The sequence below is a fragment of the Pituophis catenifer genome, unplaced genomic scaffold (genome assembly GCF_029215685.1).
Source record: "Pituophis catenifer annectens isolate HBS135680 unplaced genomic scaffold, rPitCat1.0.hap2 SCAF_1, whole genome shotgun sequence".
Taxonomy (NCBI): Eukaryota; Metazoa; Chordata; class Lepidosauria; order Squamata; family Colubridae; genus Pituophis; species Pituophis catenifer.
Genome location: NW_027256881.1, coordinates 166,924,249 through 166,942,539, shown reverse-complemented (window position 1 = coordinate 166,942,539; position 18,291 = coordinate 166,924,249). Strand labels below are relative to the sequence as shown.

The 18,291-nt window shown below is 44.5% G+C and overlaps 1 protein-coding gene across 1 annotated transcript in view; it reads right to left on the bottom strand.

Annotated features, from left to right (window-relative positions):
- The window catches only part of TRPM8 (transient receptor potential cation channel subfamily M member 8), a 380,221-nt gene that overhangs the window by 358,059 nt on the left and 3,871 nt on the right, over positions 1 to 18,291 (bottom strand). Inside the window, exons 3-4 of the mRNA XM_070933161.1 lie at positions 14,795 to 14,951; positions 13,788 to 13,965 (exon numbers count right to left, since the gene is read on the bottom strand). Coding sequence (XP_070789262.1) covers positions 13,788 to 13,965; positions 14,795 to 14,951 — 335 coding nt within the window. The remainder of the gene's footprint in view (positions 1 to 13,787; positions 13,966 to 14,794; positions 14,952 to 18,291) is intronic.

The window sequence follows — 18,291 nt, the reverse complement described above, 5'->3', positions numbered from 1 at the left end:
TAGATTGAGAGAGGTGGAAAGCGAAAGAAGTGCAGTAGTGGAACTGGAAATGGATAGAGCAGAATTCTATCTTAGATTTCAAAATGTGGAGGAAGAGAAAGGAGAAAATCTTGCGAATGTCATGATTTCTATGCTTGCTGATGCTTTGGAGATACCTAGAGAGGAGATGGCATATGGTGTGGACGAGATTTATTGAGTTCACACTAGATATGCTATGCGCAATAAATTACCAAGAGAAGTCCATATAAGATTTACTAAGAAATCGATCAAAGCACAAATTCTTCAAGTGGCGAGAGAAAAAACATTGAAATTCAAGGAGAAGGAAGTGGTAGTCTGGAAACAAATAGGAAAGTGAGAGATGCGAGAAAAGAGTATAAATTTTTGACTAAGATACTAATTCAAAAGGGTGTTAATTTTAGATGGCTGATACCAGAAGGATTGATCTTAACATGGCAACTTCAAAGATATAGGCTAGATACAATTGATAAAGTGAGAGCTTTTTATGAAGATTTTTTAGAAGAAAAGGAAGTGGCAATGGAAACAGAAACACAAGCTACACTGATGTCTACAAAACCTACAGAAGAGGAAATGGTAATGATTGAATCAACGGAAGGCGCTGTTGGCGGGACCGTGGAATTCAAAGAACAATGGGAAGTAAGATCAACTAGAGCAATAAAACCTACATATAAAATATGAATATGGATACAACGAAATTAATTTCAAAAATATAAATGGACTTAATTCGGCTGTGAAAAGAAGAAAGGTTTTTCATAAATTAGAGAAGCTAAATTTTGATATAATTTGTTTGCAAGAAGTTCACATTAAAAAGCAACACGAACAATTATTGGCACAAACTAAACTTGGAAAAAATTTTTCATCATTATCGCAACACAAAAAGAGAGGCATTGTTCTATATATTAAAAATTCAATAAAAGCAGAACAAATATACGCAGATTCAGAGGGTAGAGTTTTGATAGTGGAGATAATTGATAATAATATGAAGATACTTCTAGTTGCAATATATGCGCCAAATAACAATCAGAGTGATTTCTATCAAAATTTATACATGAAAATAATCGAAATGGACTATGATAATATATGCATGATGGGAGATTTTAACTGGACTATAAAACAACAAAAACAGGAAAGCATAATAGAAAGACACTGCCAAACTCTTTCTTTAAAATGATAGATGAAATAAATTTGAAAGATATATGGAGAATTAGAAATGGGAAGAATAGACAATATACTTTCTATTCAAACAGGCACTCATCTTGGTCCAGGTTAGATATGATATGGACAACAATGGACTTAATTCCGAAAATTGAACAGGTGGAAATAGACACTAACTTATGGGCTGACCATAATCCAGTGATAGTAACTTGGAAAGGTCAAAAAAGGAAAGCTAGATGGACTTTGAATAATACAATTTTAAAAGAAAAAGAATTTGTACAGAAAATGCAAAGAGAGCTGGAGTTTTTCTTTAAGGAGAATAAAAAGGAAGATACATCGATACAAAACCGTTGGGATACAATGAAGGTCTACACTAGAGGTATAATAATAGATTATATAAAGAAAAGGAATGTGAAAAAAAGACAATTCTTTACAATATTAAAGAATGAATATAAGAGATTTGAAAAGGAACTCCAGAAAGATCCACATAAGAAAGATGTAAAAATGAAAATGGATATGCTAAAACATAAAATGGATTTACTGGAGAAGGAAGAGCTAGCCCAAAAAATAAGAAGTGCTAAACAGAACTATTTTGAAAATGCAAATAAACCGGGAAGATGGCTAGCATATAAATTAAAAAAAGAAAGGGAATAAAAAAAAAATAACGCAACTGATTGATGACCAAGGACAAAGTAAATTTGGAAATAAAGAGATGGGAAAAATAATACTATAATAATAATAAAATAAAAGAATACTATAGGCAACTTTATAAAAGAGAGCAGGTTGAAGAGGGGAAAGTTAAAAAATACCTACAGAACGCAAAACTACCTGTGATCCCTAAGAACCTTGAAGAAATGCTAAATGGGCATATAACAATGATGGAACTAACAGAAGCAATTAAAAAACAAAAAAATGGAAAGACACCAGGACCAGATGGTTTCCTGTTGAATATTATAAGACATTACAAGAATTCTTATGCCTCCCACTTTTGGATGTTATGAATGAAGTAATGACAAATAAAACAATAACCCAATCATGGACTGAGTCTTATATCACACTGATTCATAAAGAAGACACAGACCCACAGCAAGTTAAAAACTATAGGCCTATATCCCGGCTAAATTCGGATTATAAAATCTTTGCTTCAATACTGGCAGAAAGACTTAAGAGACACTTGAATAACTTTATTCATCCAGATCAAAATGGATTTCTTCCAAAAAGACAAATCAGAGACAACATAAGAATAATCTTGAATACTCTAGAATATTATGAAGCGCACCCTGAAAAACAAATGGCTTTGGTATTTTTAGACGCACAAAAAGCATTTGATAATGTGAACTGGCGATTTATGATGTCACAAATGGAAGAGATGGGCTTTGGAAGGAAATTTATTCAGGCAATTGAAGCTATATATAGGAAACAGACAGCAAAGGTAATATTAATGGAGAATTGACTGATGCTATTGAAATAGAAAAAGGTACTCGACAAGGATGTCCCTTATCCCCATTGTTATTTATATTGACGTTGGAAGTGTTGAATAGAAAGGTTAGAGAAGAAAAAGAGATAAAGGGAATGAAAATTAGAAAGGAAGAATATAAATTACAAGCTTTTGCTGATGCCCTTGTTTTTATTGTTGAAGAACCATTAACATCAATAAATAAATTGATAGAAAAAATAGGTGAATTTGGGGAGGTTGCTGGTTTGAAAATTAATAAAGAGAAGACGAAGATAATGACCAAAAATATGTTTAAAAAAACATATTAAAAGAAGAACTGAGGGAGATCTCTAAGATGCGGGTCACAAATAAGGTAAAATACTTGGGGATGCAATTAACAGCAAGATGTAGTTCTCTTAAAGAAAATAATTATAACAAGTTCAAGCAACAGATAGGACAGGATTTGGTGAAATGGGGAAACTTGCAGTTATCTTTGATTGGTAGAATTGCAACGATTAAGATGAATATTTTACCTAGAATCTTGTATCTTTTTCAGACAATTCCTGTAAAGCTGGGTAAGGAATTTTTTGCAGACTTAAATAAAATGGTTTTGAAATATGTTTGGCAGGGAAAGAAGGCAAGGATAAAACTCAAACTGTTACAAGATGCTAAGATGAGGGGTGGTTTTGGATTACCGGATTTTTGAATTATACTATCAAGCGGTTTGTTTAATGTGGATTAAAGAATGGGTAACATTGAAAAATACTAGATTATTAAATTTGGAGGGACATGACTTGCTGATGGGATGGCATGCTTTCTTATGGTATAAAGGAACTAAAATTCAGGGGTATTTTAGAAGACACCAGATATGTGAAGCATTGTTTTTGACATGGTAGAAGATCAAAAAATACCATTATTTGAAGATTCCAGTCTGGGTATCTACAATTGAAGCTTTTTCTTATCCAGTGGTATTTAAAGGGGGGCCAATTGTCAGATATAATGAATTATTGGATGAAAAGGGTGAACTTAAATTGAAACAAAACTTAGAAGATCAGGGAATTAAGATAGATTGGTTTTCATACATGCAAATACTTTCCAGATATCGAGAAGACTTTAAACAAGAAGGTATTTATAGTGTTTCGACAGGTTTAGACAAGATATTAATGGGTTCAGATGACCATATAATTAAAAAGTTATATGGATATTTACTTGAAGCAAAACTGGAAGAAGAACAAGTTAAAGAATCAATGATAGCATGGGGGAAAAATTTTCGTTATAGTATTGATTTAGAGAAATGGCAAAAATTGTGGTCACATAATTATAAAATGACAATGTCAACAGCATATAAAGAGAATTTGTATAAGATGTTTTACAGGTGGCATTTACCCCCAACGAGAATAGCCAGGATGTTTAAGAATAAATCGGAGAAATGTTGGAAGTGTCATCAAACTCCAGGATCGTACTACCATATGTGGTGGACATGCGTGGAAGCAAGGAGATTTTGGACTAAAATACATATGTGGTTAGAAAAAATGACAAAGAGACATATTGACTTTAAACCAGAAATATTTTTATTAGGAATTTTACCAGAGACATTTAATAAAGAATTACAATACTTAATTGTGAACATTTTAACAGCAGCCAGAATTGTATTTGCCAAAAACTGGAAAGGAGAGAAGATAATTACTGATGAAGAAATTATTATGAAAATGTTGGACTGTGCTGAAATGAGTAGATTGACATTTGAAATAAGAGAACGGGAAGATAAACAATATTATTTGATATGGGAGATATTTTATTAATGGTTTGACAAAAAAGTATGGAGATGAGATAGCATATATGAAATGTTTAAATATTTATCTTCAGTTTAAGTAAAGAATAATTGTGTTTTTTTTTATTTTTTTATTTTTAATCTAAAATAAAACTCTTTTTTTAAAAAAAATGACAAAATCAGTCATCCTGGGCCTTGCTTAGCTGGACAAGTGAGGTCCAGTCATCATGTGGGCAGATGGCTATAGAAAGCTAAAGATAGGAGTGGGACTGTTGCCACCCCGCCTTAGCGACAAGGCCCCATTGGCGGATCCAACAGCCGAGCCCATCCCCTGCAAGACAGCCGCCGCCATCACTGACTTGCCCCCGGGTTGCCCCCAAGTCCCCAAACAGTATCAGGACTTGGCTGACACATTCAGTGAACAAAAAAGCAACGCCCTGCCTCCCCACTGACCGCGCAATAGAGTTCATACTGGGAGCCAAGCTACCTAAGCCAAAGATGTATTCTATGACCCCCAGGGAAATGGACGAGCTGAGGAAATACATCAACACCAACCTAGCTAAAGGAGTCATTCAGCCCACCAAATGCATGAGCACCTCTATAAGGGCATTCTAATCTATCTGGGTGATATTCTCATATTCAGTGAGATGTTAGAAGAGCACACTAAACTAGTGTGCCAAATCTTGAAAAAACTCCTAGCGGCTAAACTATACATGAAACTGACAAAATGTGAGTTCCACAAGACCTGCCTAGGAGGGAATTGTGATGGACCCGAGAAAAGTAAAAGCAGTGCTGGACTGGCAACCCTCCCACACTCGTAAACAACTTCAGAGCTTCCTTGGGTTCACCAACTTCTACAGGCAGTTCATCCCTGTTTTCGCTGAGGTGGCACTGCTCCTGACAGAACTATTAAAAACAGGAGGGGGGGCAAACTGGCTTGGACTCTGGACTGCCAGCGGGCATTCAAAAAATTGAAAAAACTGTTCATCCTCAAACACCCCAACCCCAAACAGCCATTTGTGGTCCAGGCATACTCCAGTTATGTCACCCTAGTGGTGATGCTATTGCAAACCAATGGCCAGGGCCAACTACAACCTGTGTATACACCTCCAAAAATCTCACCAACATGGAAAGGCAGTGGGCAGTATGGAAAAAGGAAGCCTATGCCATCCTCACTTGGAGACACTTTCTAGAAGGGAGCTGGGTACCATTCGAAGTTTGGACTGACCACAAAAACGTAGAAGCCTTAAAGAACCCCCAAACAAGTCCGCTGGGCAAAGTACTTCAAATGGTTCAACTTTGAGTTAAAGTACATCCTAGGGAGAAAGAATCTGCTAGTGGATGCCTTGTCCAAAAAACCACAGTTCAATAGCTGGCGCGAAGGCATAGTCCATACCATCATCCCTCCCTCCCAGCCAGCTGCTCAAGCCACCACCAGAGGCCAAGCCAGGTGCCGAGACACCCCCAGAGGGGACCCAATGACAGGGACCTTGAAGCCAGCGCTCCCGGCAGATGTGGTTCAACGACAACATTGAACCTCAAGGATGGACTAGCCTGGAAAGGGACCAAGCTATATGTCCCCACCAACCTGAGACTTCAGATCCTGCAGTGCAGTCATGACTCCAAGCTTGCTGGACATTTTGGATACTTAAAAACTCTACACCTAACCAGGAGGCAGTTCTGGTGGCCAAAGATGAAGGCAGATGTGGAGGACTATGTGAAGAGCTGTACCACCTGCTGTCAGGGTTCCAATAACACCCCCAATGAAATCAAACTCTGAGGCCTGAAATTCCTCAAAGCTAACTTTTATTAGAGATGTCATATTGGCACATCTGGGAAAACCCGAATCTTAGAGCTTCCGGGTTTTCTACACCCAAAAGAAAGTTCAAGATCTTGCCCCTCACCCACATGTCCACCACACATCCAATCATGTACAGTCCAAAACAGAAGATATCTTCCCATTCTTCTCAGCACAGCTGCAGGGCACCTTGGCCTTGATTTTCTATAAAGAGTTTTGTTTTGACTACATGTCTTCTTCACTTTATAATATCCCCCCTCCCAACTTCCCACGGTGCCAATATGATATCTCTAATAAAAGTTAGCTCTGAGGAATTTCAAGCCTCGGAGTTTGATTTCGTTGGGGGTGTTACTTGGAACCCTGACATTAACCTGAATCTCCTTTCAACCAAAAGCAGCTCCCCTGAATTTCAGGTTGCTGTCCGGAGTCCTGAGACCAAGTGTCCACCCAATATTGGGTGGCATGAAGACTCAGGGAAGATGGAGAAGAAAAGAAGTCCAAGGAGGGAGCAGCGGGCACGGGCTCAGCAACTACACCTGAGACCCTCTACTCTCCTTCTGAACCCCTCTGTCCAAGATTATTCACTCTGGAGCCCCGTGTAATCTATACACATACTGGACAAACAATTTAGCCAGAATTTTAGCTGAAGGGATCTTGGGTCATGAGACAAAATGCACTTGCTTAGAAAACAAATCAGTGACCACCCAAATGACTGTATTTCCTCCACTTTCGGACAACTCAACAATAAAATCCATGGATATCTTCTTCCATGGGGCTCCCGGCCTGGCTACACTCTGAAGTAACCCAGGGGGTTTCCCAGGAGGCTTATTTGCTGATGCACATATAGGGCAGCTCGTCACCTAGGCTTTTATGTCTTTCTTCAGTGCCAACCACCAGAATTGTCGTTTAACTAAATGTAATGTCTTCACAAATCCAAAATGCCCAGCAATTTTAGCATCATGGGCGTATTGTAATACTGCCCCCCTCAGTCTGGCAGGGACATACAGCTTCGCTCCCACCCAGGCGAGACCCTCTCAAAGTGTACATGCATTGGAGTGGGCTAAAAACCACTCATCAGTTTTTAGTGCTTCTTTTAACTGCTTGCTCAAGTCGCCGGACAAGGTTAGGTCCCCTTTCGCCTGGGCTCTGGTAACCACTGGTGCCACCAGCTGTTTTGATAACTGGACAAAGCACTTCTGCTCGAACACTATTGTATTGAGGCAGTCTCGAGAGGGCATCTGCCATAAAGTTCTTCCCTCCAGGAAGGTAGCACAGAGAGAAATTAAATTGGTTTAAGTGTTGGTCACAGTGGACTTGCTTAGGTGACAATTTTTGGGATGTTTTTAAGGCCTCTAAGTTTCTGTGATCAGTCCACACCTCAAAGGGATGTTTTGCCCCTTCCAGGAAATGCCTCCACATTAACAGCACCCAACGAACAGCAAAAGCCTCCTTCTCCCAGATGGCCCATCTCCTCTCGGTCTCAGATAATTTCCGAGAGGTATAGGCTCAGGGTTGCAAATTCCCCTCGGCATTGACTTGAAGTAACACTGCTCCAATGGCCATATTGCTGGCGTCGGCCTGAACAACAAACGGGGCCTCCATGTCAGGATGTTTAAGGACTGGTTCGGCAGCAAACAGTCATTTCACTTTCTCAAAAGCCGCCTGACATTCCATAGTCCATTCGAGAGGCCAGGAGGGTTTTGGCCTTGCCTCTCCTTTTGTTTTCAGGAGGTTAGTAATCGGTAAGGCAATTTTTGCAAACGAGGGGATGAACTGTTGATAGAAGTTACCAAAACCCAGGACGCTTTGTAGTTGTTTGCGGGCACATTTGTGGACCTCTTCTGGGTCCATTTCTATCCCCTCATGCAATATGCGGTACTCCAGATAGTCAATTTTAGTCTGGTGGAATTCGCATTTTGACAGCTTAGCATACAGCTCCGCAGCTCTAAGTTTTTTCAGGACTGCTTTCACCAGTTTTACATGGTCATCCATGGTCTCTGTGTAAATAAGAATGTCAACCAGGTAGACCAGGACCCCCTTGTAAAGGTGCTCATGCAGTACTTCATTGATCAGTTGGATGAACACTGCAGGGGCTCCTTGTAGTCTGAAAGGGAGCACCCTAAACTGGACACATCCCAGCGGGCAGTTGAAAGCAGTTTTCCATTCATCACCTTCCTTAATTCGAACTCTATAATATGCCACCCGCAAGTCCATCTTAGTAAAAATCTTCCCCTTGACCAGGTGGGCTAGCATGTCCTTCTTGAGGGGCAGTGGGCAGACATTTTCCACGCAAATAGCATTTTAGTTCTTATAGTCAACCACCAGGAGAAAAGAGCCATCCTTCTTCTCCCATAATAGCACCGGGGTGGCTACACGCAACCTAGTCGGTTGGATGAAGCCACGTTTTAGGTTTTTATCAATAAAGTCTCATAGTTCCCCCAACTCCCGGGGGGTCATGGGGTAGATCTTTGGTTTAGGGAGTTTTACCCCAGGAAGGATTTCTATACTACAGTCTGTAGGCCAGTGAGGGGGCAGCACATCTGACGGCTTCTCACTAAACACCTCCCAGAGGTCCCGGTACTTTTTTGGGATCTTTTCTTCCCCCACAATGTGTTCCGTTGCAATCTCTGCCACCTCACTTGCCACTTTGGCCATGCAATAGGGGCTCCCCCCTTTCTTCCCTTGCTGGTTAGAGCGGATGCGCAACACACCTGTCCTCCAATTTATGCCCGGGTTCAATTTTTGGAGCCAGGGCAGCCCAAGTAGGAGAGGTTGTTCCATGCCAGAGGCCACAATAAAGCTCCGAGTTTCTTGGTGATCCCCCATTCTCATCTCAATCCGTTCGGTTACAAAATGGGCTGCCCCCCCCCCCCCCAGCTACCGACCCGTCTAGCTGACAATATGCAATGGGCCTTTTCATCATTTTTAGTCTTAGACTCATCTTTTCCACAATCTCTGGGCTGATCACACACCTTGTGCATCCCGAATTTAGAAGGGCTAGCATCTTCCCGTGGGCCCTGGTGGATGGTACCTTTAGTTCCACTGGGATGGTCATGGGTCCCTCACTGTGATTTTCCAGGAGGTCCTCGTTGGAATCAGTTTTGGTTTCACTGTCATTGGCGGGGGTCAGAGTTCCCAACTCATTCTGTTTCAGGGGAGTGAACTCAACAACTTCTACCCCTTTTAGGGCAGTCTCGCTGGGTTTTGCGGGCAGTTTGTCGACTCTCTTCCCTTCACTAGGGGTCGCCTTGGAAAAGCACTCAGCCGCTCGGTGCCCCTCCTTTCCACATCTGAAGCACGTGGTGGACTTCGGCTTGGAGACTGCAGGTCCCACTGCGGCCTTTGGAGCTGCCTTGTGGGGTGAGGAGGGTGGATTGCTCCAGGTGTGCCCACCGCGGTAGCGATCTCTGGCCAAGTCGATCTCCACACCAGCAGCCAGCATGTACCAACTTTGCAGATCCCTAGGGGCCCCTCGGGAACAGCAATCCTTGTAGACATCCTCATTGAGGCCATCCTTATAACTTTCTAGCAGGACTATTTCTGACCACCCTCTCATGTAGGGCACCAGTTCGCGGAATTCCTGGGTGTACTCCACCACCTATCTCTGCCCCGATGCATGGACTTCATTCTGATTCTCGCCCTTCGCTCAGCTAACGGGTCCTCAAAGCGCGTTCTGAGGGCTGCCAGGAACATAATTTCTCATCAGAAGGGAATCTTCATCATGAAGTCCCACCATCCACTCAGCTGCCACCCCCTCCACCACATGCATGTGGCATCTGAGGAGAAATCCTCCCCCCAGTCTTGCATGTGGTTCCACACTTCGGTTAAAAAGAATCCCAGTCCTTTCGGATCTCCCCCATGTCTTACTGATAGCAAGGGAATTTTAGGCTTTTTTCACCTCTGTGGCAATGCCTGCCCAGCAGGGGGCCCCTGGATTGCAGCAGCCGCTTGAATTCCAGAGGCCTGAGCTGTCTCTTCCCGGGTTTGGGCTCTCTCTTCTACACAAGCAGCAGCCTCAATTTCACCCCAGGGCATTCAGCCTCCCCCCGGCAGGCAACCCATGGACAGGCAATCCATACCTTTCACGGGTTCTTTGACTCTCACAAGCCTCTCTCAGTAGTTGCAAAGCCTGGGTCATCAGGAGATTTTCTTTCTGCTCTTCCTGCCAGGCAACATCTCGGCGTTGGCATCTGGTAGTTGTTACTCCTTGGGGGGTCTTCTCCAGCTCCGGCAACCCCCCCACACCCACTGACCATTTGGCTCTGTCTGGCTTTTCCTCAAGCTATAAATCAGCCATCCACTCTGAAGCCTCCCAGCCGGGGTGTGACGGGGAGGTTGTGGAACCAGCAGCTCCCATGTCCTCCTGGTCACTGTCTTGGTCAGACATTCTTTGCTCAGCCTCCATGGTAGTTTTCCGGGATGGCTGTTAATTGCAGACCTTGCTTAAAGAAAGAAAAACCCCGACTCCATTTTCATAGAGAAAGGTACTTTTACTGAGTATGAACTGAATGCAACCAAAGAAAAGCAAGGTCTGAGGCAATAGGTGTGAAAATCACATATAGGAAGCATCCTTAAAACCCTCCCCCCAATGGTCCAGTCAGGATTATCCAATCCACATCCCAAGGGATCATATGGGGTGCAGCTTCCAATGGCTCCATCCTTCTGGTATGCCAGGACGGTTGAGCTTGACTGGTTATCAGCATGCCTCCCAGCTGCAGAGAAACACTGAGGAAAACTTTCTCCACTTTACCACACCAGCTCATTTCCCGCCTCCCAAATATCCAAACAGCTCCCCCTCCCCCCATTACAATAGCAGCCATAGCAAGCAAGTAATATAAAGGTGGAGGCTGACACCTCTATGGAGGAAGCCATGAAGGCCATGGAAACAAAACACCAACTGGGCACCCGATGCAAGGAGCCGATGTCAGAGCGGAGATCGCAGCCAGACCTGGCCCTGCAGGACGAAGCTGCAGGAATTACCCCAATTGAAGGATTGCTGTGGGAACCACGAGTGGGTGCAGGACAAGACTCAATCCTTGGTTGGAAGTGCCACAGCAGCTACACTGCTGGTGCTCCAAGGAATGGGGATTCCTGCCACCATCATGCAGTGAGTCACTAGCTGATCTCCCGGAGCAGTTGAGCCAACTCAGCATGAGCGAGATGACCCAGCCTTTTGGCACCAGCCAGGAAGGAAAAGGAGGAAGGAAGGAAGGAAGGAAGGAAGGAAGGAAAGAAAGAGGGAGGGAGGGAGGGAAGGAAGGAAGGAGGGAGGGAAGGAAAGAAGAGAAGAGAAGAGAAGAGAAGAGAAGAGAAGAGAAGAGAAGAGAAGAGAAGAGAAGAGAAGAGAAGAGAGAGAGGGAGAACGAAAAGAGAAAAACAGGAATGGGAGGGCGAGAGGGAGAGAGAGACCTATTTCCCACAGAAAACAATGGGAGCAACAAAACCTGAATAAGCGTGGTTGGGGGGGGGTCATGTGACTGGGTGGGAGAGATGTTGAGTTGGCCACACCCACCCAGGTTTTGTGGCTCCTGGTGTTTTCTTTTCTGTGGGAAACGGATCCAAATGGCTCTTTGAGTGTTTAAGGTTGCAGACTCCTGTCCTATACACAAATCAGTTCTTAGCAAAGCAGCCCTGTAAAACATTTTACTGCAGTGAAATGTGAACTATACTGCAGAGATTATTAGCAGCCTTGAGCTGCCACTTTGGGTCCTGTAAATCCCATTTGGAAAGTGCTGCAGCGGAGAGAAGCAGCACTTCTCTGCCACAGTTAGCCTGTAATAGCCAGCAGCCTCTTTATGATCTTGTTTGAATAAGGTCTGTGTTTAAAATTACAGATTTCATTTTATTAAGTATTTGGGAAATCTTTTCATTTGCAAACAATGGTTTAAGAAGTTTTAGTGGATTGAACTACTTGAGAAAATATCACTTGCTCTAAAATGAAATAGAAAAATATTACCAGGTCACCAGTGGCATGGAGTCCCCATGCCTGAGTTATCTAGGGAACCACCCTCCTCCATGTCCTTGAACGAGTAGATGGACTCGTTGAGACAGGTGGGACAACACGAAGAAAGCTTTAGTAGAAGTGCAAAAACCTATAAAAAGCAAGCCGACAAACACAGCTCCCCCACCCTCCTTTCCATGTTGGAGACAAAGTATACTTGTCAACAAAGTATCTAAAATTGAAGTTACCAAGCAAGAAACTGGGTCCAAAGTTCATAGGGCCATTCCCAATAGTGAAAGTGATAAACCCTGTACCTGTTCAGCTTAGACTCCCACGCTTGCTAGGGAAAGTGCATCCAGTATTCCATAGCAGCCTGTTAAAGCCAGCCGTAGGCTCCCCGAATCCCATCATAATACAAGGAGAGAGCCATTATGAGGTAAAAAAGATATTGGGCTTGCACCTGCATCAGGGCTTCTTACAATACCTAGTCCACTGGAAGCGATACCCCCTCTCCGAGGCCACCTGGGTCAAAAGTTGGGATGTGAAAGCTGACAGGTTGATCAAGCAGTTTCATGGCAATCACCCTCATAGGCCCAAAGGACCACTGGGGGGGGGGGGGTGCGGGAGGGAAGGTTGATGTGGATGTGGATGTGGATTAACCTCCCTTAGATTTTCTCTTGCTGGAGGTCCTTCTCAACTGGGGAAGGCAGCCTGTTAGCCCTGAAGTCATTTGGGGAGCATCTTCAGGGCCACAGCCAGGCCTGTTGAAGCTATGGGGACATGATAGAGATAGCTGGGGGGATTGTGTAGCCAAAATAAAATTCTTTCCCATGGGAGCCAAGAACGCTCTACCAGGTGTTGGAGAGGCGTGGACAAGAGCCAGCTGGAGCTGAGACTAAAACCTGATTGGGCCATGTGATGGACTTGTGATCTGGGGGCAAGAACTTGGGTTTTGATTTGGGTGGGGAAAACTCCGGATCCTTCAGAGTCAGGTTTTCACCAGCTGTGCCAATATGACATTCCTAATGAATTCATACTCTGAGGAAACTCTAGGCTTCAGAGTTTTGATTGCTTTGGGTCTGTTACTTGGAACCCTGACAAATATATTGATAAAACTTTACCCTTTATAATATTTTACTATTTGCAAATAAATTCCCTCCGTGGCTTGGACAGGCAGTGTACATTCAGCTACTACTTCTGAATTTCACAACTCAAAGTAGACAAATAACATATTTAAAACAATAACTTGTATCCTACCAAATTTTACTTATTTTGATATTTAATAAAAGTCTAGGCAAGGAACCTCAGCATGCTTAATCAGAAATTGTTTTTAATGTAATAAAATCAGTTTATTTTAAAAAACTGAAGTCTTTACTCCATATATGATCTGCCTCACATCCTTTTCTGCTCCATATTTAACCAGTAGTGGGTTCCACTTACTTTACCTGTTCAGAATGCAAGTGCGTGTGTGCACTCGCTTTGCTCATGCGTGGTGCTTCTGCGCATGCATGGTGCTTCTGCGCATGTGCATAGTGTCCATGATGACATGTGGGTGGGCGGAGTCTCCCACCACCAGGGCAAACCAGTAGAAACCCACCACTGTATTTAACCCATTAAAGCCTATTTATTTTTTGCTAGGCTAAGCTTAAGCAAAAAAGGCCTACTTTACCTTTAGACTGTGCAATATAAATCAACCGGCTGACAATTTTACGTATGCGTGGCTTTAAAGCAAAATTTTTTGTTCCACCTGTGACAGAGATGATGAGGTTGGGTGTTTTTAGATGCCAGTGTTGTGTCATTAAGTCATAGAGGGTTTCAGACTCTGTGTCACATGACAGACGAATGTACTAAAAAATAAAAACAATTGTTACAATGGGAAAAGTCCCCAATTCATTCAAAGTAGATATTTTGTCAGTGGCTTCCCATTTACACTATCCTTTACTTCTGTTATGAAAATCCCTTTCTTATGCAGATTTTATATAACACCAAATTTTGTTTTATAAATTATTTATCATTTCCTTGTGCCCCTTTACAACATATTAATAGGAAGGAAAAATAAATGTTTAACAGCTTTTTTAATTTGGAATTTTTTCATGCTACCATATTTTGAATGGACATTCCAATATCTTTTTATTATTATTATACAGTCTGTCCTCATTTAGTACCCACTTGATTCCAGCAAAATTGTTGCTAAGCGAACCAGGTGACTGAGAGAGATTAAAAAAGAATGGGGAAAAAAAAGAAATCTCCAAGAATCTTGATAATTTTTGCAAGAGAGTATTTTTAATTGTATTTATAATTTTACTAAGAGTTTCTACCTGTCCAAGCCGATCCAATAGATCTGCACATCTATGGGCCTGCTACAGATCCTGTCAGCCAAAGAATATTTACTGGTAGAAGTAGCTTCTGTAGCCCCGCTTTATGGATTATTCGCGCCCCCCCCCCCCTTGGACCCTGCTTTTGTAAAGCATTAAAACTTAAAATTTAAAACCCAGGTTTGGGGCTCAGAATGTATTAAGGGCCCCATTACTTGGCTTTGAGCGGCTACAGAAATTGAATAAATAAAAATGCTGTTAATGTTTACAGTGTGTGCATACAGAATCCAATATCTCTTAAAATTGTGTCATTCGAAGGCTGATATAAAAAGAAAATACAAAAGAAAAAGGCAAAACTTACCTTTCCTGTCTTACCCAAATTTTCAAATTTAATGTCTCCAAAAGCATCAGTTGGGAATTCTTTGGTATGTTTTTTATAATTCCATTTCTCATTATGGTTAATCTGCATCTCTTCTACGTGTTGTGATTTCAAATATCCACATTTACATTGGTTGTCACTATAAACATACACATATGTAAAAACCTTTAATCAAAAGGAATGTGTTTTTTACAAGAGTATAATAAACAAACTAGTAAACATTTTGTTTAGCTTTCAAACACTTAGGGAAAAATTGCAATATTTTAACTTTAAACTTCTCCCATTATGAATTATACAGCAGTAAAAATAATTCCCACCTTTCCCAATTCCCAATTCTCTGGCCAGTGGTTGAGTGATCTTATTATAGGGGATATAGACATGGAACCCTTGTCATGGTCAGATCACTCGCTCCTTCGCCTGGACCTTCGAACCGCTACACCCCGCCGCAGGGAGGCGGAGCCAATAAGATGGGTCCGCCCCAGGCGCCTGATGGATCTTGATAGGTTCCAGATGGAGCTTGGGCCATTTCCTGAGGATCTAGAACATGACTCGGCTGAGGACCTGGTATCCGCCTGGGATCGGACAGCTGGTGGGGCCTTGGACCGAGTCGTGCCTTTGCGGCCTCTGACCCAGTGCCGATCCCGCGCAGCTCCTTGGTTTACTGAGGAGCTGAGGGAAATGAAGCGCTGGAAAAGACGCATGGAGAGCAGTTGGAGGGCCAGTCTCGCTGAATCTGATCGAACACTGGTAAGGTCGCATATTAAGGCCTACCTAGTGGCGATAAAGACGGCAAAGTTTAATTACTTTTCTGCCTTTAATGCATCATCAGGGAATCGTCCGGCCGCCCTGTTTAGGGTGACCCGCTCCTTGCTCCATCCGAGAGTGCGGGAGGATCCCCTGGAAGGCAGGGCGGAGGATTTCGGACAATACCTGTATGACAAAATCACTCAGATCCGGGGGGATTTGGACTCTGACTGGGTAGATCAGGGCAGGGTGACGAGGAATAGTCTTGAGAATGTTATCTGGGAGGAGTTTGATGCTGTGACTCCCAATGATGTGGACAGGATTTTGGGGAGACTTAGTACGGCCACATGTTTACTGGACCCGTGTCCCTCCTGGTTGGTACTAGCTTCCCGGGAGGTTACACGAGGCTGGCTCCAGGGTGTTATCAACGCTTCGTTGAGTGAAGGTTACTTCCCCGCTGCCTTGAAAGAGGCGGTGGTGAGGCCTCTCCTCAAGAAGCCGTCCCTGGATCCGGCAATATTGGCCAACTATCGTCCTGTCTCCAACCTTCGCTTTATGGCGAAGGTTGTTGAGAGTGTGGTCGCGCGACAGTTTCCACAATTCCTGGAGGAAACATCTTATCTAGATCCGTTCCAGTCGGGTTTCAGGTCTGGGCACAGCACAGAAACGGCATTGGTCGCGTTGGTTGATGATCTCTGGAGGGCTCGGGACAGGGGTTGTTCCTCTGTTCTGGTCCTGTTAGATCTCTCAGCGGCTTTTGATACCATCGACTATGGTATCATGCTGCACCGGCTGGAAGGGTTGGGGGTGGGAGGCACCGTTTTACGGTGGTTCTCCTCCTTTCTCTCTGACCGGTCGCAGTCTGTGTTGACAGGGGGGCAGAGATCGACCCCGAGGCCCCTTATATGTGGGGTGCCGCAGGGATCGGTTCTCTCGCCCCTTCTGTTCAACATTTATGTAAAGCCGCTGGGCGAGATCATCCGTGGTTTCGGGGTGAAGTACCATCTGTACGCTGATGACACCCAGCTGTACATCTCCACCCCGGACCACCCCAACGATGCCCTTGAAGTGATGTCTCAGTGCCTGGAGGCTGTGCGGATCTGGATGGGGAGGAACAGGCTCAAGCTCAACCCTTCCAAGACTGAGTGGCTGTGGCTCCCGGCATCCCGATATAGTCAGTTGACTCCATCACTGACTATTGGGGGCGAGTCCTTGGCCCCCACAGAAAGGGCTCGCAATCTGGGAGTCCTCCTGGATATGCAGCTGTCCTTGGAGGAACATCTGACGGCTGTAATCAGGGGGACCTTTTATCAGGTTCGCCTGATTCGCCAGTTGCGGCCCTTTCTTGATCGGGATTCCCTGTGCACAGTCACTCACGCCCTCGTCACCTCTCGCCTTGACTACTGTAATGCTCTCAACATGGGGCTCCCCTTGAGGGGCACCCGGAGGCTCCAGCTGGTCCAGAACGCAGCAGCGCGGGTAGTGATGGGAGCAGCATGGCACTCCCATGTAACACCGCTCCTGCGCGAGCTGCACTGGCTCCCGGTGGTCTTCCGGGTGCGCTTCAAGGTGTTGGTTATCACCTTTAAAGCGCTCCATGGCATAGGGCCTAGCTATCTTCGAGACCGCCTGCTGCTACCGGCGACCTCCCACCGACCTGTGCGCTCCCACAGAGAGGGCCTCCTCGGGGTGCCATCAGCCAAACAATGTAGGCTGGTGACCCCCAGGGGGAGAGCCTTCTCTGTGGGGGCACCTACCCTCTGGAATCAGCTGCCCCCAGAGATAAGGAGAATCCAAGACCTCAGTGCCTTCTGCCGTGCCCTTAAAACCCACTTTTTCCAGCAAGCCCGGCTGGCTTAGGAAGAAATTTTTTAAATTTTTTAAATGTTTAATTGGTTTGTGGTTTTTTAAATTTTTGGGCCAAATTTATATAGATTTTAATTGTTTTTAATATTCGTATTTCATGTTTTTAATTCTGGCTGTGCACCGCCCTGAGTCCTCAGGGAGAAGGGCGGTATATAAATTGAAAATAAAATAAAAAAAAAAAATAACCCAATGTCAACATAAAATCCTAGACCCATGTTGGCGAACCAGTGGCACGCAGAGCCATGTTGCCCGGCACGCGTGGTATCGCCCATTCTTCTTCCGGGTTTCCAGGGCACGCATGTGCACCAGCCAGCTAGTCTGCTGGTTACTGGTGCACATGCGTGTACAACGATCAGCTGGCCTTAATGTCTTAGTGCGCATGCGCACCGGCCATGCCGTCATTGCCCGCATGCAGCCCCGGGACTCCGCCCTTTGCCAGCCAGGAGCGCTGCCGCCAGTCGCTCCCGTGCACCCGGCTGCCTGCCTGCCTCCGCCACCATGAGGAAAGGCCCCGAAGTTGCGCTGCCTGAAATCCACGTGGTCTGCTGCAGGGGGAGGCAAAGTATGGCTGGCTGGATGCTGCCTGGAGCTGAGCTCGAGGCTGGCAGGAGGAAGAAGGTTGCCTCTTAGCCGGCTCGAAATGTCTGCTGCCGCAACCTGCTGCCATCCCCTCTCCCCTGCCAGCTGTTCCTGCCACTGCCAGGGAAGCGGCTGTGCAAGAACCGTTGCCGCCAAGGGCGAGGGGGCAGTGGTGGCAAGGATGGGCAGTCTGGGTCTTCCCTGTCTCCCCGCCCGAGCAGACTTCTAGCATAGCCCCAGGCCTCCAGAGGAAGGAAGGGAGGGAGGAAGGAAGGGAGGGAAGCCCCCAC